This window comes from Rhopilema esculentum, chromosome 13 (genome assembly GCF_057945365.1).
Source record: "Rhopilema esculentum isolate cy_ngs chromosome 13, ASM5794536v1, whole genome shotgun sequence".
NCBI classification, from domain to species: domain Eukaryota; kingdom Metazoa; phylum Cnidaria; class Scyphozoa; order Rhizostomeae; family Rhizostomatidae; genus Rhopilema; species Rhopilema esculentum.
The window spans coordinates 154,379-173,853 of NC_142827.1; the positions used below are offsets into that span (position 1 = coordinate 154,379).

At 37.4% G+C, this 19,475-nt stretch overlaps 2 protein-coding genes across 4 annotated transcripts in view; one reads left to right on the top strand and one right to left on the bottom strand.

The window, feature by feature from the left end:
* The first annotated feature begins 4,679 nt into the window (after positions 1–4,679).
* Positions 4,680–7,770, top strand: LOC135686483 (piggyBac transposable element-derived protein 4). Its single transcript, XM_065202728.2, has 2 exons — positions 4,680–4,860; positions 5,040–7,770. The coding sequence occupies exon 2, from the start codon at positions 5,058–5,060 to the stop codon at positions 6,915–6,917; it is 1,860 nt and encodes a 619-aa protein (XP_065058800.1). The 5' UTR covers positions 4,680–4,860; positions 5,040–5,057; the 3' UTR covers positions 6,918–7,770.
* Positions 7,771–7,913: 143 nt separating this feature from the next.
* Positions 7,914–19,475, bottom strand: part of LOC135692153 (actin-related protein 8) — a 28,456-nt gene continuing 16,894 nt past the window's right edge. For all 3 annotated transcript variants that reach the window (XM_065210202.2, XM_065210205.2, XM_065210204.2), the window contains 6 exons: positions 14,788–14,880; positions 14,579–14,683; positions 13,607–13,720; positions 13,234–13,432; positions 9,049–9,212; positions 7,914–8,870 (listed from right to left, as the gene is read on the bottom strand). In XM_065210202.2, coding sequence (XP_065066274.2) covers positions 8,703–8,870; positions 9,049–9,212; positions 13,234–13,432; positions 13,607–13,720; positions 14,579–14,683; positions 14,788–14,880 — 843 coding nt within the window. In that variant the 3' untranslated portion in view covers positions 7,914–8,702. The remainder of the gene's footprint in view (positions 8,871–9,048; positions 9,213–13,233; positions 13,433–13,606; positions 13,721–14,578; positions 14,684–14,787; positions 14,881–19,475) is intronic.

Here is a 19,475-nt window from a genome sequence, read left to right on the forward strand (position 1 = left end):
GAAAATGAAATCAGAAAGGACAAATATTTCAACAGCACTCTCATACAGCATTTTACTTTAAGTTAAAAGAAGAAAAAAATTTGGCGCCAAAAGCGTGTCACTTGTCCTTTAAATGTTTACAATCATTCTCAGATTGCGGGTCGGAATGTGTCGATGCTGTGTCACGACTTTGTTTTGATCACCTGTGTAGGCCCACAAAGCTACGGCTTCCTGTTCCAGCTCTTCCCTCGCGTATAATTAATCGAAATTGACACTTCAGTTGTTCTCCAGAAACGATGAACAACTTAAGGCTTCAGAATTGCTAGTCCGGTCGTTTGTGTCACAATTATTGCTCCCGCTCGATTTGCGTGCCAAAATCGATTTTTTTGCATGAATGTATTTGAATATCCATCTAGATTACGAAAATCATAGATGGCATTTTTTTAGGAAAGCGGAAGGGGTTTAGCGGGGGCGTTAATCACGTGCGGTCAATGTCAGTTTCTCTGCGGAGGAGCAAATACCATCAATCGTAATAGATGATAAGAACGAACTTTGAACGAACGAACTTCAACAATCTGTTTCCAAATGCTATAGGGACACGTCTTTAATCAGTTTCTTACTTAGAAATTGAAATTTATAGTCACGTGACTTCTTACCCCCTAAATCGATGTAAGGAGATTTCTAATCCAATTGGTCATAAACTTCATCCTGGATGCTGAAGATGCTGAAAGATAAGAGCAATATTTACTGTATTGTTTTAAGTACATTTTGGGATTTATTGTAGCCTAAGCCAAATCAGCCCTCTCAGCGATAAAGAGGGGCAAAAAAACTCAAGGAATGAAATTAACTGAATGATTGAAGTTTAGAGTCCAAGGATTTTCTAACGAGGGTCCATGATCGTTAGCATGGCCGTTAGCATGAATAACATCTTTAAGCAAAAAAATTATGAAAACAACAGGGATGATATGACATGTTAATGCAATTTTTGTTTGAAACCATAAAAAAGGACAAGCACAGCTTGTCAAAAACTGAGACAAAACAGTGTAATACCAACCTCAACCAGATCACACTGGGCCCTCTCACAAAATCTTGTGTCGTTAGGAGATCTGGGATTAAGTTTGTTGTTAGAATAGTGTACCTAGTGTACCCAACTAGATAGGGGCGTGTGTCAGTATAGATATACTATACTGCTACATATAACATATATAAACATGTATATAAGTTGTCTTTTATAATTTCTGAGTCCTTGCTAGTTCATCAGCCAATCCACCAGGTAGAGCATTTCGGGGCTTATGATCAGTATGCTCCTTTACACCTGGGCGCCCCCTCACCCCTGCGCCCAGGGATGATGCCAGCAAAGGTGTATCATTGAATCGTAGCGTTGTATAGAAAAGAAAGGGATATCCACGTTCATGTGTATCCAGTTTATTCATGTAGCCTCGCCATAGAGGTATATATCATGTATTCAATAAGAATATACTACGAGCTCGTAGTGCCAATGGAGGGACAATGGTTAGGCATAGAAAATGTAATAGTGCCATAAATATATGTATATAAAAATACTTGCGTACTCATACGTAAGTACAAGAGCGGTGTGCAAATAGGTATTGGGGTTATTCAGACTGTGTATAGATATACATTGAATTTGTGACATCGATACATGTATATACAAATAATCGGGTACCAAAATGTGAATTTAGGGAGAAAATGAGAGTTTAGCAGAAAAAACATGGAACCAGAAAAGTTACCTCCAACTTTAGGAGCATTGATTCGCCACATACAAAGAGCAAGTTTTATTGCTGGAATTTTAAAGGAATATACAACTGCGATTAATGAAATTCAACCTCTTGTGGGAAACGGTTGGCAAATGGATGAGGGTATGGAAGTACCGATAAAGTGCCTTGAGCTGCCAGCCCCGCAATCAGTTCTTGAACTTGTCAAATGCGGATGCAAGGTTCGATGCAAGGGACGAGGAAGCTCTTCGTGTTTGAAGAATGGGCTGTCATGCGCTGAACTATGCAAATGTGTAGATTGGGAAAATATTAAAGACTACGCCGCATGTGAAGAGACAGACGCCGATTCTGGAGAGGGAGAAGAAATTCATTAACGTGTTTAAACAGTTCGTTGTTCCTTAAAGCCTGGTTTCCATTTGATCGCAAGGATCGCAAGAAATACAATGCGATCCTTGCGATTCCCGCGATTAATGATTTGACTTTGGGCGCGCCAAAATTAAAATGGCTGGAATCAACCAGCAATATCTACTGCAATCGAGCTTGTTTATTACTATTGCATTATTGAAAAGAGTTAGAGAACGTCGTGCGAGAAAAAAACATAGGTTTTGGGTGAGAAAATTTATTCAGAGAAGAGAAGAGCACGGTGCGTTTCACACACTAACAAAGGATCTGAGGATTCACGATCGGGAGTACTTTTTCAGGTAGGCCTAATTTTTCAGGTTGGAATGAATGTAACCTCGGTGCCTGCAGGGACGAAAATAAGTTGCTAATTTTGGAGGGGCGTGGAAGGATGAAAATTCCAACTTTAAGTGAGAAATATTTCATTCGACCAGTACTGTACCTACCAAATTGATATTTGTGAATAGCCCGAACACCATATTCTATTTTCTTTATAATTACCAAAACTTTACTCAATAATTAGCCTAAAGCATAAAAGCCTAAATCTCTAAATTTTGATTAACATGAAACAAACATTTAAACTTACTGTTAGAAGTAAAGCAACATTTAAGCAAAACCAGTATTAGATATACTTAATGATTAGTAGTATTCTTTCAGATCAGTTGATCAATTTTATCTAAAATACATTTTTTCACGATATAGAAGCACCGAGAATTTGAGCCTTTTATTTTTGTTCTTGATCGAAGAAAACCACTAACAATTTTCAGAGGGCCAAATGTCTTTTCATTCTTTACAATTGAAATGATGATTTGAGAACAAACTTGTGCATATGCCTGATTCGAAAGATGAAACACTCTTCTTTGATCAAATACTTCTACTGCAGCTTTTGCAATGTGTTCTTACTTCACAGCAGTTTTGTGATAGGAATTTATGACAAGGACTCAAGGACATTAACAAATAACAGGGGGAGTTTAGCATAAACTCGTTTTTTAAAAGAAGCGTTGAGAATTTTTAGTTCTGAAAGATTCTTAATCTTTTATTGAATTAACTACTCGTAGTTTCTTAAAAAACTCCCACTCTAATATTTTCTGATCAATGCGGGTATTATTATTCCTAACTGTAAAGTTTCAAGTTTCTTATCCGGAAATTTACCTTGCCTGTTCGTAATTTGATTCAACTCCCGTCAGAAAGAAAGCTAACGGGGCAATTGTGCAATTTGGATCCAGTGGAGACGGGATTCACAATAGAAAACGATTGGATGGGTGTGAGCTACAGCCTGTGAATTTTAATGTTTAGAATTTTAACATTGAAAATAAAAAAACTTCTTAAAATATAAAATTCACAAGTTTGGGCCTAAGAAAAAATTTCCAAGTCAACTGTTAAGTTTCCAACTGTAACTGGATTTTCCAAGCTTTGGGGGGGCGTTAAGTTGTTAACAAGCGGTTTCCATTAAAAAACCATCGACGCAAAGATCGCAAGAATCGCAGAGATAGAAAATTTTCTATCTCAAACGCAAGAATCGCAAAAATCGCAACAATCGCAACAGACGGAATAGAGGACCCAGTATTCATAGATTTCCCCAGTTAACATTTGAAAACAATTTAAAGTTAATTTAAAGTTAGTTTTTATTATCTATTGTGATTGGGACATTTTTCTCCCCCGCAGAGACACTTGCTTTGACCGGTCGTGATTTGCACCCCAGTTGCCATTAATGGCCCGTTGAAGGAGGTGTCCCTAAATTGCTAAAAGCAGAAATTTCTACAAAACATTTTAAACATCAGCGTTAGTGGATAACATGGAAAAGCTGCTGAGAATATAGGTGTATTAAGCCTGGTTTCCATATGATCGCATAAAACGCAAGAAACGCAAGAATAGCTTAAATTTGTGACTTGCGATCCTGCGATCCTTGCGTATTAATGGAAACTGACTTAATATGGTTAATCACGTGACTTTCTACAATGAGATATTCTGAAGAAAACAATTTTTAATCGCGTCAGAGTCATTTCTGCAACTTTTAAACATCGGAAGAGAGGGGCCTCATTTCAGGGGGATGACCCAAAAAAATTTCACCTATGATTTTTATATTATTGATAGATATTTGTAGGAATTCATGCAAAAAAATCAATTTTGGCACGCAAATCGAGCGGAATTACACAAGGATCCCGACTATGGTGTCTGAAATGCTCAAACTAAAAGCCGGTGGAACAAAACTGGCTACAGATGGAGAGTATCATCACTTGCAGTGTTCAATTTGCGAATCGCTGTCGTTCGATTCGGTTTGAGACGAGACTAACGAAATGCACAGTGACGTCAAAATTGCGTCACCGTGTCACCAAACCGAAAAATTTTTGTCGGTTAATTCAATTCAATTATCGAAATGCGAGGGCTTATATCTCACAAACTGTAAAAAATATCGAAAAACAAATAACGAATTCGTGATCAGTAGGTATAACTCCTTTAGATTAGCCAATAAAATGCAAGTGCAAAATTTGGCTGGAGACGCCCTTTAACTCTTTTCTGGCCAAACCCCCGATTCTGGTAAAAATTTGTACCAGCGAAAACTTTGGTCAGCGGTGGCAGGTGAGGCCTCAAATCTAAAGGGAGGTTATATCAAAATGTTCAGCGTGCTTTGCTCTTTCAAATGATACCAAGTTTTTATCGATACAGATTGCGAATTATTTTTACTGTTGAATCAAAAAATCCGAATTTTCTCAAGAGGAATATCAGCTGACTGTTTATCCCGACTCAGGTTAGTGTTTTTATCGTACATTTTGCTGGCTTTTTATGTGTTTTAGGCCCTTGTTTTATTCCTTTTATACTGAAGATAAAATAACGTTTGATCGCAGAACCTTTCAGAATTTTTAAAATTCGATTTATTTGCATAAATTTGTAGATTTCAGTTCTAAAATGAGTTTTTTACTGTTACAGGCCTAAACTTTGTGAAAAATGTCTTCGTCCAGTGACCTAAGTACCTCAGAATATGATTCAGACGGGGATCTAAGTGAAAGTAGCTCCGCTAGCTCTGATGTTGTCAGTAGGCCGCGACCAAACGACAACGAAGACAGCTCTGATGAAGATAGGGAGGATGAGCTTTCAGTTTCTTCCAAAAAGAAGCCTCCTTTGAAAAAACAACGAAGGCTCATAGCCAGAAGGAAAACTTCATCTCCAGTAAGGCAAGCAGCCTCAAGCTCAACAACATTAGCTGATTCAGACTGGAAAGAAGGTTATCCAACTGAAGATAATTATGTTCCAGAATTAAAATTCATGCCAAATAGAGTGCCAGGTATTCAAGTTGACGCAAGGACCCGTGCAGGAAGATTATCCATGCTTGCAAATGAACTGTCCTTCTTCATGTTATTTTTTACAGAAGAATTGATTGGAATGCTGTGTTCATTTACCAACAAATATGCATCAGCCCACATTGCAGCAAACAGGTCTTATCAAAATTCTGAATCTGGGTGGTCAGAGGTCTCTGTTGGGGAATTCAAAAATTTTATCGCTTGCCTAATTTTCATGGGTCTGGTTGACCTAAAAAGACAGGATTTATACTGGTCATCTGCCACATTATATTCTGGTTCCTGGGCTAAAAGACTTGTTCCTTCTAGGAAGAGATTTAGAGCCATCATGGCTTTCTTTCGTGGTAATGACCCAGCTGGAGAGAATAAGAATGACAAGCTAAGGCAAGTTCGATACATTTATGAACATATCCAGAATAAATGCAGAGAATTGTTTCAGTGTGATAGAGAAGTGGCTATTGATGAAAGAATGGTGAAATCAAAACATAGGTCAGGCATCAGGCAATATAATAAAGACAAACCAACAAAATGGGGGATCAAATTTTTTGTACTCGCAGATTCAAAAACTGGCTATACTTATGCATTTGATGTATATCTTGGAAAACGCGGTACAAAACCATCTGCAATGGGTATTGGATATGATGTGGTTGTTGGGCTGATGGCTGATCTAACAGGGCAAGGCTATAGAGTATATACAGATAACTTCTATACCTCTATTCCCTTGCTCTGTGAGTTAAAAAATAGAGGAATACTAGGCTGTGGGGTGACTGCAGGAAATAGAAAATATTTTCCAAAAGTATTGAAGGACCGAAAGATGTGGTCAAAGAAGGCACAAAGAGGGCACCAGAGATGGATGAGAGAAGAGAATGATGTTCTGATACAGCAATGGAAGGACAATGCCTTAGTGACTCTGTTGTCAACCATTCATTCAGGATCTGAGACATCCACTTGCAAAAGAAGACAGAAAGATTCAAAGACTGGTGTATTTGAAGTAAAAGAATTTCTCCAGCCAAAGGCAATAGAAGATTATAACAAAAATATGAAAGGTGTTGACCAATCAGATCAACTCATTGGTTCTTACAATGTTTTAAGAAAGGTTAAAAAATATTGGAAAGTTTTTTTCTTTCATTTGCTGGATATTGCAATAGTCAACTCGTATATCCTGTTCGAGAAATTTTGTAAATCCCACCCTGAGAGATCAGACTTGCAAAGAAATAAGGACTATGACCAGTTAAGCTACAGACAGGCAGTCATAAGACAACTGGCTGAAATAGAAAGTGGTGAAGCCCCTCCAGCAGCTGTAGGGAATGTTTCTATGTTTCCATCTGGAGTTACCCACCTTCCGGTTTTCAGCGAAAGTCGTGGTCGTTGCAAGGTGTGTGCCCATTATGGTGACAAACAAGGAAGATCCGAAATAACATGCAGTGGTTGTGAGGTACATTTATGTGTAAAGAAGAAAAGAAACTGTTTTTCAATTTACCATTCAAAGGGCTACAAAGGACCCAGATGAAGATTTATGTTTATATGATGGACGTTCACGATTTTTCTTCTGTTTTGTTTAGTTATATTTAACTATTTTTAGTCAAGAGTTCTTTCACTTTAGAGTCCTCCAGCTTTAATTGAAGTCACAAGTAACAATTTAAAGAGAGCACAAATATATCAGTTCTTTAAATTGATTATAGGGCTTCTTTAATCTATAAATCACATATCTATTATTTCTAACACAAAAAGCGCTTGTAACATAAAACCCCCATATTTCCCCTGCCCATATCCCCCCTAAAAATTAATTAATCTGCTAAAGTATGATATGATTTGAAAAATATATGTATATTGAAGTATAAAATTGAATTAAAAGCCATGCAGCATTGACCCTGATGAACTGGGAGGCCAAGAGAAAAAACTAGTAATTTTGGGGGGCTTGTCCAATATCTCTCCCCCAAGCGCAAATTTTTTATTTAATGCCCTATTTTAAAATTTAAATTATTTTCTATTTTTCAAGCTTCATAGACATATCCTGCATGAATAACCTGCACCTGTATTTGCATTTTTAATTATTTTTCAAAATTTGACCATTTTCTAGCATATTCCTCAAATTTTACGTGCCAGAAAAGAGTTAACATTGCAGATGCCGACCCGACATTGTTTGAATGACTTTTGCATTTTGTTTTTTCACACCAGCTGTTTTACATATCATACAAATATTTGGAAACAACACACCTGATAATTTCCCCGACCGCTTTTGTCTCTTTGGCTCTGCTTGCTGCGTTGCTTCGCCTGAATTCTTACGCTTTGCAACAGAAATTGTGTTCGTGAATTTTTGGTAACATTGTCGATGGTAACCATGCTTTTCTGTATCCAGAATTTCTGGTATAGATTCACATCGTACTTGATGTAAATAAGCACCTCCTAACACATGCCTTCCAGCAAGTAACTGCGAATATGTGCTTTACTTAAGATTGTCACTTTTCAAATAGGAGTAGTGAACAACACAGTAAAGAGTCATAGCCGACTTTAAATAAAACCATGCAAATCATAAGCTACAGATACTGATAAGTCACTTGGACGAAACTAGCCAGATTACCGCATTCAAATGGGCTAAAAAATTTAGGACTTCAGAAAATACCTATTGATCAAGCATACATGACCAGCCAACAAGATTCCAAGCGGGTAGAACACGATAAATAACACGTTTCTTCCTGTAAGGAATTTTCACTTTGCTGTTACGTGAAGAAAAGCTCGATTTACTCCCTCTCAGTTTTCTTTAAGTAGTTTTTTGCGTCATAGTTTTTATATTGATGTAATATCTATTGTCTTATCTTTCCAACGAGTAACGACTTGATGATGTGTTGCGATGCCGGTTATGTCAGAGATAAGGGGATAGAAATCCATTTTTGGAACTCACACGATATATAGATTCTTATAGCAGAGCTTGACAAGAACAATCAACTGTAAAGCATGTGAAATTGCGACTATTCCTGGCTAAATATTTGCATTTTATCATAAGTAGCTTCCAGAATAAGGAATTTGTGAGGGGGGGGGGGTGCTAAAAAGAGACGATTCGAGGGGTGAATTGGAGAGAGGGTCTTACAGAAGGGGGCAAAATAGAGCTCTAAATCACATCACATATAGCTATCAACGCGATATGAAACCGATCGAGCGACGAGAAGTTCTAGAGCCACAAAGAATAACAATAAGATTCCAAGTCCAAGGGACATCAGCATGATGAAAGATTCAAGTTTTATCAAAGTGTTTAAGCAGCCTATGCATTAGCAAAAAGCTGTCGAGCAGTCTTTGCTTATTGTTTGTCAGAAAGATTCACCGACCACTGGAAAGCCGATTTTTCCCGCAAAATCCTCACACCAAAATCATTTAACTCCTTTCTATTGATCCAAAGTTCCTGTGCGCTGTCCAAGATACTAAGCACAGCACCTCCTTTCCAACAAACCGTTCTCGGGTCCATATCCTAAAATAAAAATTGGTCTGTGATGCAAAAATTTCGATTAGTCTATTTAAAATTTGTTGAAATGGCAATAACTCTTCAGGTAAATTCAAAGATAAAAGATGGATATGAGTCTTTCAATATGAACTTGTGTGCAGTGCGTAGCAGTGAGAAGTACTTCTGAGCAGTGAGTAGCCGATACCTTTGGTCTTGTAATAACTTCCATCTGATCTCTCATAAAGTGAAAGGCGGTGGGAACTTGCGCCTGAACCCTTCGCATCAAAAAGTTGTTGGCTCCTTTGAACATCATTCCACCTCCAACGATCAAGATTGTACTGTACATCTTTCTCTTCGTTTCATAGCTTCCTGGAATAATAAAGGAGAGAATTTTGTGCCAAAATATAGAGGCATATTTGTAAAGAATTTTTTGGGGGTACCGAAAAAAGCAAACATTTTACAACATAATGGCTAAAAGCTTTTTCGTCTGACACTCCTCAGAGCATAAAACGTCGGAACAAGGGTCTGAAAGAACACGATGAAAAATATATACCAAGTTGTGGATCGAAATAGGCCAATCTGATAAGCGCAAGCACAAGACCGATATAAACCCAGATTGTGCAAAACTCTATATGAAGACATGTTTCGGATATTTGGCAGAGCCCGATCGTCCTTCCGTCTAGAAATTTTGGAATCGATCTACATACAAACGAAAAAGCCGCCATTGTGTAGATAAAAGGTTGAACATGGAGTTAGTTTTCTCTCTTGGTCTTCAGTGGCAATTTTTCTATAGGCACGCAGCACTAATTATTGGTAAACTATACCGGTCTTATACTGGTCAACTATATACGTAAACACCAGTTCACCCGAACTAGGCCTTCCTCCAGCACACTGGCAACTGAGATATGACAAAACACGGACAACAGACAATGCCTGCCAAAAGTACTTGGAATACCCGGCTATTTACGCTGCATTTGATATCTTTCATCCCTTTCATGAGAAAAATTACTCCATCTGCCCCCTTCCCCCTAATACACTGTTAATAATTTAGAGAAATATCATAAAAGAAGCGCAAAAGAAAGTGCTTCCTAAAATCCTAACCCGTTTGATAGTAAACCAACATTGTTCTGTAGGGGAGAGGGGGATGATTGATTTTGACCTTTGAACATGACGTCAGTGTTCCAAGACTTTTGGCAGGCATAGGAGATCGACCCCACTCAACTGCCATGAGTGCGCACAGTAAGATTCGTTCTGGCTGCACTTCCTAATTTTTGCTCAGTCCCTCAAAGATTCTGCTGTCCTTTCTTTAAGCAAGATGAATTCGTGACAACGGATAGTGAAAAATCTTTCAATCATTCCCAGGTTTGATGAAGATGTTAGATAATCTAATTTTGAATCTAATCTAAATCTTAACATCGACCGCAATTTGTCGGAAATTTCGTATCTGTTCGGCAAAAGGGATCAACAATGGGCCAAGAGAGGTTATTTTGAGCTGACTTGTTTGACAGTCAGTTATGATGAAGTAATCGGCAAGTTTGCTGACACACTTTTGCTAAGGAGACCTCTTATGCATTTAAAATCGTCCAGTTTGTTCCTTTAGATTCTTAAGATCTTAATTATCAGTCCTTTTGCGAATTTCGCTGTTAACTGCGTTTACACGGGATAGGGTCCTAATGGGATCCACAGATTATTTTTTTTCCCGAAAATAAGCCGCGGTTTATTTTTTTATGAAATTGAATTTTTCGGCCTACTGTCGAATCGGCTTATTTTCGAAGTGTTTTCTGAAAAGAGAAAAAATTTGAATAACAAATTTTGTTTTGAACTTAGCAGAGAACGACTTTCCCGTAGTAGCAATATTTACAAAATGTATTCTTTCAAACAATTTTCCAGTAGATTCGAATGATTTGATAGGAACGTTTGTTTGACTGTATTAATCTCGATTTTTTATGTGTGATTTTGTGAATTAAGATTCCTACGTGAAGCGTGAAACATTTTCCTTGCGTTATGTCATGTAAAAGGCTCTAACTATCCGTGAACTCGTGAATGAACTTTTGAATGATAATCTAAAAAAATGCCTCAATTTGGTAGGTAATAAACCACTAATAGTGAAATCTCAAATTAGTATGATAAGAAGCTGCTTTGTTTCAACAGAACTTCTCTTTGTCCAGCATTAGTGGGATCTTGCGCTGCTTCAATCTTTTTCTCCTCAAGTCAAGATATTATTGCTTGCATATCATGGTGAGTATCCTTGTACACCAATCAGGCGCGGATTTAGACTGTCGCACAGGACGCACAGGCGACAGTCAGAATTTGAATTTCAGATTTTAATTTTATAGGGAAATCCAGTTAAAGTATTAATTTTCAGTATTTTGTAGATTATTGCCCTGGACTGCTTGACAGAAGCTCGATTTCACGATCTTTCACGGCTATTTTCCTGTTATCAACCGTAAACCGTAATTTAGTACAGGTTGATTAAAAAATAAATTCTCCTACCTAATTTTTTTGTCATCTCCTCTGTTTATCTGATCGCATAAATTATAGAAAACAAGGTGCGTTAGTCGCATAACTTATCGGCGAATCCTCAAAAAGACAACAACAGTCCTACTTTTCTCAGAAAAGGCGCGTCTGGTAGTTTGAATCTGATAAAACTAGGATGTAAGAAGCGTTTGTCCACATTTCAGAAAGGAATTAGCAATTTCTACGAAGAGAAGAAACTGGAATGTGATTCATTTCGATGGTGTAGAAGCTTTAGCTTTCGAAGACGTAGCCCTTGTTGATGAGACATTGATGCACACAACATGGCAATCAAAAAGAGGAGTAGTGCAAATCACCACAAAATGAAACGCAATTGGCTTACAAGGTTGAGGCAAGGGTCATTATGGATTATCCTGATGACTGGAGAAATGTCTCTACAGTAATCTTGATTCACAGTGGTTTTATTCTTGCAAGAGGATGGTGTTCAAACATTTGCTGGTACAGAAGAAGAAGAAAGTAGGGACAACGGAATATGCGCGCTTTTATTCTCCAGCTGGAATCTGTACCGAATTCGACCATGTCGTTTATGCATGTAATTACAAGACTGGCTCGATTCGCCAGATCACTACCATGAAGGGAACAGCATCAATTGATGCTTTCTTCGCGAATGAAAAGCACAAGAAATATGAGATCAAGTTGCTTCAAGATGCAATTGTACTGGTTTCAGAGTGCTTAGTTTCAGAATAACATCCACCGGATCAACGAATCCCATTAGAATCTTCCAATGAAGTTGAATGGCCCAGAGGGCAGCATTTCAGCAAAGTCCCTAGATTCTGTCAAGATCTTAGACTTGGGTTTGAAGAAACTTGAAAGAAATATGCAGATGTTTGAGTACACAGACGTTCAAAATCTAAGCCAGATCGTTCTCAACCAGCATTTAGGAAAGCGTGAAGTCGCTCGTGGCATGGCGTGCATATTATTTTACCGGATCTGCAACTTGGTAAACTTGGTCTATTACCAGTGAATATGGGCAAAAGTACCTATAGAATATGGGCAAAATCACCTATAGAAGTGAAAACTTCAGTGTCTTTGACTGTTTTTAAAAAACATCTTAAGGCAACAAAATCTAAACATTGCAACTGTAGGACTTGCAAAACCTTCATATATGGTTTGATTTTTGTAATTATTATGTATTTCTTTTTCATATACTTTTTGTAAATAGTTGGCCTTAATTAGCTTTTATTTTTAGCTATTTCGAACAGCCAACTTTAAATCAAAATATTATGCATAATAATAATAAATGAACACATTACAGTTAAGAGACGTGAAATTCCCAGCACCCATTCCACCTGCAAACATGTCCAATGAAGATATATAATCGATGAAGGAATGGGCCTCCTCTAATAGCAGAGTGGTTCGCCAAAGAAGTGTGGCAAAGGCTGAAACGCTTCCAGAGGCAGCTTACCATAAGGAATTTCAACAGGTGATCAATCAGATGATATTGATGATGAAAGAATACTGAACGAACGATGAACTGAACGAATATGAGCAGAGGAAAACTATTTGTTGCAAAAACAGCAAGAATTTTCAGAATGTAGGGGGAGGTTTATCTTTTCCTGAAGTACTGCACAGCACATATGAACCCCATGCATAAATCATGGGCTTGTTCAGTAATTATATAATGAAATTATGAAACACTTTCCTAAATTAGAAAAACAATGCCTGACAGTTTGCTTCAAAATCTGCTTCCAAAATTTCACTGTTTTTCTAAAGAAAAAAACAAATAAAACTTCGAAAATAAGCGAAATTCACTTGGTCTTGCTTGTAGAGCGGCCAATACAATGTCCGGATTTCGTCGAATGATAAACAAAAGACCTCTGTAAACAAAAGTGTGATGCAATCCTTAAACACATACCACAACTTTCGATACTTTTCGAAATGGCTTGATCAATGCTTAGCTCCTCAATTTCGGTACAATTTAGATGGCTTCTTGAAAAATCTCCTTGTTTTGAATTTCCAACATGCAGAAGTATGGAGTCTACTCGTTCGTTTAACTCGCTCGATGTATCAAGGTCAGTTCTTCCTTTCTTAGCAGATGGCTCTCTCAACTGAACCTAAATTGACAAAAAATACTTTAACGAAACAAGCAAGAGGCTGGCTTAGGAAAAAGTTGAAAGTGTTGCCAAAGCAAACTTCCGGTGAAGATAGCTTTATCGGCTGAAAAGGACAAGCACTGCGTAACAACAAAATATGAACTGCAAGTGCGATAATAGACCTAAATTGCTTACCTCAAGAAGATATTTGTCGTCATAAAGATCTTCAGGATCATGATCAGCCAGCTCTAAATTACTAGTCCAGACTTTCTGACCGACCAATCCAAGAAGACGAGGGATAAAATATGCCTAAGTATCAAATCAAAGCTATGTTATTGTACGGATAAACACTCCGGTCCATATTTTGAAGTGCCACTGAAATGAAAAAAATCTTAATTTGTTCATTGCTGATTTCTATCAAGTCACTAGCCCTGAATCTGATGGTTGTCTGAACTATTCGCCGTTTCTTGTTACAACGCTGGAAAGTTGCGACTTTCAAGACATTTTGTTCCACAATCTGTGCGCGGTGGTCTATGAGGAATGTCTAACACATTAAAGATTACAAGTGGCTGGAGTGATGCAGGCCTCACTATTGAACACTGCATTTCGAGTGTGATCGAAAACCAAAAAAACCCGCATAGTGGTGGAAACTAGTGTAGCGCTTGCGTGGACGTAGAACGGATCTTGCCTGACAAAAAAAACGATAAAATTTGCTTGATCAGGGTGGAAACAGCCCTCCAAACCCATATATTGCCTGCATCTATGGAAACGTACTTCCCTTTGAGCAAAAGCCCCAGAATATTGTCAAAAGACCTACCCCAAAATCTCTTGCAAGCCCAAATGATGGTTTTTTCATAACATTGGCACTTTAAGGGAAGACAAACCGTCGAAGAACAATACGATATAATTAAGAATAACTTGTAGCATATCATGAAAATTAAAAAGGATATTTACAATTCGGGTAACAGAAAATATTTACAATATTTTCAATTCCTGCTATCAATATCCAAAAGTATTCAAAAACTCGAAAAGGTCTTGAAATAAAATTTCCTCGTGGCAAAAGAGCTTTGATAGGGCCCATTTGACAATTTGAAAGTCATAGCATCATTAATAAATTAGCACTTTGTGAAAGATTATGATTTCTAAATGAGTTCGAAATAAGCTTACGATAGGCGCCTGCAATGGTTCATCTCCAAGTTTGATCTGATAAAGCAAGCCACTTTCCTGTGGTCTATACACCTGAAACTCATGTACATGGCCAACTGGAATGTCCTAATCAGAAAAATGAAACACAAAAATTAACAACATCTAAAATTATTCATATAAAAGGGAGACATTAGAAGGTTCTCTACTTCCGATACTTTAAGGAGGCTTACCAAACTTAAATGGCAAAACGTCTCCTTGAGGTCTTGCAACAGATAGATGTCCAGTTTGTCATTGATGTCACATTCCTTGTACGGAAAGCTTATCTAAAACGAAAGGCTGAAATCAAACAGCAAATCAATGAACAAATTGGTTGGATAGCAGCAAATACAATAGTTGTTTAGTTTGAAAGCAGTACATAGAAAGGTTGGTAAGTTGAACAGTAGCAAATGAAAAGGTTGGTAAGATGGACAGTAGCAAATAAAAAGGTTGGGAAGTTTGACAGTAGCAAATAAAAAGATTGTTTAGTTGGAAAGCAGTACATAGAAAGATTGGTAAAATGGACAGTAGCAAATAAAAAGGTTGGTGAGTTGGACAGTAGCAAATAAAAAGGTTGGTAAGATGGACAGTAGCAAATAAAAAGATTGTTTAGTTGGAAAGCAGTACATAGAAAGGTTGGTAAGTTGGACAGTAGCAAATAAAAAGGTTGGTAAGATGGACAGTAGCAAATAAAAAGGTTGGTAAGTTTGACAGTAGCAAATAAAAAGATTGTTTAGTTGGAAAGCAGTACATAGAAAGATTGGTAAAATGGACAGTAGCAAATTAAAAGGTTGGTGAGTTGGACAGTAGCAAATAAAAAGTTTGGTAAGTTGGACAGTAGCAAAAAAAAATTGTTTAGTTGGAAAGCAGTACATAGAAAGGTTGGTAAGTTGGACAGTAGCAAACAAAAACCTTGGTAAGTTGGACAGTAGCAAATAAAAAGGTTGGTAAGTTTGACAGTAGCGAATAAAAAGGGTGGTAGGTTTGACAGTAACAAATAGAAAGGTTGGTAAATTGGACAGTAGCAGAAAAAGGTTGGTAAATTGGACAGTAGCAAATAAAAAGGTTGGTAAGTTAGACAGTAGCAAATAAAAAGGTTGGTAAGTTGGACAGTAGCAAATAAAAAGGTTGGTAAGTTGGACAGTAGCGAATAAAAAGGTTGGTAAGTTAGACAGTAGCAAATAAAAGAATTGTTTAGTTGGAAAGCAGTACAAAGAAAGGTTGGTAAGTTGGACAGTAGCAAACAAAAAGCTTGGTAAGTTGGACAGTAGGAAATAAAAAGGTTGGTAAGTTGGATAGTAGCAAATAAAAAGGTTGGTAAGTTAGACAGTAGCAAATAAAAAGGTTGGTAAGTTGGACAGTAGCAGAAAAAGGTTGGTAAGTTAGACAGTAGCAAATAAAAAGGTTGGTAAGTTGGATAGTAGCAAATAAAAAGGTTGGTAAGATGGACAGTAGCAAATAAAAAGGTTGGTAAGTTGGATAGTAGCAAATAAAAAGGTTGGTAAGATGGACAGTAGCAAATAAAAAGGTTGGTAAGATGGACAGTAGCAAATAAAGAGGTTGGTAAGTTGGATAGTAGTAAGTTAGACCGTTGACAGTACCGTTGATAGAGAGACACTAGCACTAGATGGCTACACATTCATTGAAAATAACCACACGCAAAATATTAAAAGGGGTTGTGTTGGGCTCTATGTCAAAGAAACTCTTCCCTCAAACATGCATTTTGATCTGGTAACTCCCTGAATGCAACTAAATCGACTGATGACCCTCTTGCTAAAATAAGTGACAATATCTCTATGATTACTAATTTCAAAAAAGTTGATACTCAGTCCGAATTTATTGCCCTCCCCCTTACACTTATACCAACTCATCACTCACCGCAGGTATTTTTCCAGATATTTGGAAGATTGCAAGGGTGACCCCAATCTTTAAATCAGGTGCAAGAGGTGACATAAATAATTACAGGCCTATATCCGCTCTTCCGATATTTGCAAGGATTCTTGAAAAAATATTTCACGATCAGCTGATTGACTATTTCAAAGAGAAACAACTGCTAAAAAAGAATCAGCATGAGTTTCGTAAGCTACACTCAACTATCACGTCTTTAATAAAAATACTTAAGAATGGCTTAACAATATTGATTCTCAAAAGATCAATATGACCATGTTCTTGGATCTAAAAAGGCTTTCGATACAGTGGATCACAAAACATTGCTCGAAAAACTTTCTAGATAAGGTGTGCAGGGCAATGTGATTTACTGGTTTCGATCCTACATAAACCAACGTAAACAATTTTGCAGAATCAATAGTGAATGTTCCAAGCCCTTAGGGGTAGCATGTGGCATCCCCCAAGGTTCGTGCCTAGGCCCCCTTCTCTTCATCATATACCTTAACGACTTTCAAGAATGTTTAAAGTTTTCATCGGCAAGCATGTATGCTGACGATACACACATGACAATAGTCTCTGAAGAAATTAATAAGAACAAGCTTACCTAAATGATGAGTGACGAACTAGAAAATATTTCTGAGTGGATGAGGATCAATAAATTAAGTGCAAACCCTGAAAAACTGAGTTCATGCTTTTCGGCAATCCACGTAGATTAAATAGAATTGAAACTCTAGTTCCTCTGAAACCTAATGGCACAGAAATAAAACGAGCGAAAAAACTAAATCTCTAGGCGTTATCGTGGACGAGAATCTCAACTGGAAGGAACACTTTAAATCTTTGAAAGGAAAAGTAGTGAGTGGTCTGTCTGCGTTAAAAGAATTGAAGCACATTCTTTCGCAATCTAAACTATGTGTGGTTTATCATGCGCTGGTTAAAAGTCACCTCATATACGGGAATGTTGTCTGGGGTAGTCTGCACGAAGCTGCAAACGCTTCAGCGTCTACAAGATAGGGCATTATTGAAAATGCCAAACGAAAGGACCCCTGGAACAGTGATTGGCTAAGCGTTGATCAGATCATCTCTTTTGATCGACCTATCATGACACACAAAATGGTTAATAAGCAGCGCCCTGAGAGCCTCTGGAACAAGTATAATCAGAGGATTGAAATTTCTAGTTATAACACAAGAAACAACAGAAATCTCGACATCCCAAAATTTAAGCTTGAGAGTACAAAATAAGGATTCCACCATCCCGGGCTTAAAGCTTGGAAAGAAATAACCATAAAACTAAGGGAGATCCCCTCGCTCTATCAATTCAAACGAAAATTAAAAGCTCATTTGAAGAGCTCAGGAACCCAGAATTAAAACACGACTCCCAGGAAGATCAGACGTCAAATTGAATTCACTCATATTATTAAAAAAAATTTTAAAATGTTGTCCTCCGTTGTTAGTTTTTTTAACTTATCACAACTTGTACTTAGGTTTCTGATGGGATATCGTGTTGTAATAAGAATTTAATAAAAAATAATAAAAATAAAATGGTATATTAGATCCAATTGAACAAGAAAAAGAATTTCTTTGTCGTCATTTACAGATTTTGAGTTGATGTTATCAAAAATGGCTGCCAAGAATCCCTTCTGTGTCGTCATCACAGGTGATTTTAATTGCCGCTCTTCCCAATGGTGGGAAAATGAAATAAAAAATAATAAGGGAAAGCTATTCGAGCCGTTAACGTAAGATCTGGGTATGTATCAGTTGATCTCAGAACCAACACATTTCATGGGAGATTCTAAATCTTGCATAGACCTGGTCTTTAGCGATCAGCCTAACCTCTTTGTTGAATCCGGTGTTCATTCTTTCTGCATGAGCAATGTCATAACCAAATAAATAGCTTATGGAAAATTAACTGTCACTAACCTGGCACCGCCCCCTTACACTCGTAGGGTTTGGGACTATGATAAGGCTAATGTCAAGGCGATTCAGAGCATCATTGACTTGTTTGACTGGCACAAGCATCTTGAAAATATTATATGTCATAACGAGCAAGTTAAATTGCTCAATGAAGTCCTTCTGAACATTTCTTTAACTTTATACCGAACAAATAAAAAAATTGGAGGCTTCATGAGGCACCCTGGATAACACAAACTGTCAAGAACTTTCTGAGGAAAAACGATAAACTTGATGGAATAGAGAAGATGATATCAGAGTGTTCTAGACTAATTGAGAACGCTAAAAAAATGATTTTTTTAAAGGCCGGATAGTCATTGGCCGAACCTAGTTCAGGCAGCAAAACCTATTGATCTCTTATTAACGCTATACTTAACAAAGCTAAGATCCCAGTTATACCGCCACTTCTAGAAAATGATATATTTGTAATTAGCTTGACCTAAAAAGCGCAAATATTTAATGATTATTTCTTGCTCCAGTGTACGACAATAGATACAGGTAGTGAAATCCCACAGGATGAACCAGTAACTGCCACCCTGCTGAATGATTTTGCATTTCTGAGGAAAAAATACTGAATATTATAAGATCACTCAACCCTGATAGAGCACGAGGCTGGGGTGAGATTTCTGTGAGGATGATAAAGCTGTGTGATATAACCTTGGTTATACCACTGAAGATTATATTCATAAACTGTTTGAGAAAAGGTATATTTCCTGAAATATGGAAACATGCAAATGTAGTTCCTGTTCATAAGAAGAATGAGAAAAATATCAAGGGGAACTATCGTCCTATTTCTCTTTTAACAATCCTTGGAAAAAACATCTAAAAAACTCATATTTGACTCTCTTTACTCTCATCTTGTCTCCGCGAATCTGCTAAACCCGAATCAATCTGGTTATCGTCCAGGTGACTCAACAATCAACCAGTTGATCTACATAACGCATACAATATTTACAGCCTTCAATTGTAATCCACCACTTGATGTTCGGTCTGTGTATCTCGATATTTCAAAAGTGTTTGACAGAGTATGGCATGATGGCCTCAGATA

Coding starts and splice junctions, on each gene's coding strand:
- LOC135686483 (XM_065202728.2), top strand. CDS start 5,058: ATGTCTTCGTCCAGTGACCTAAGTACCTCAGAATATGATTCAGACGGG.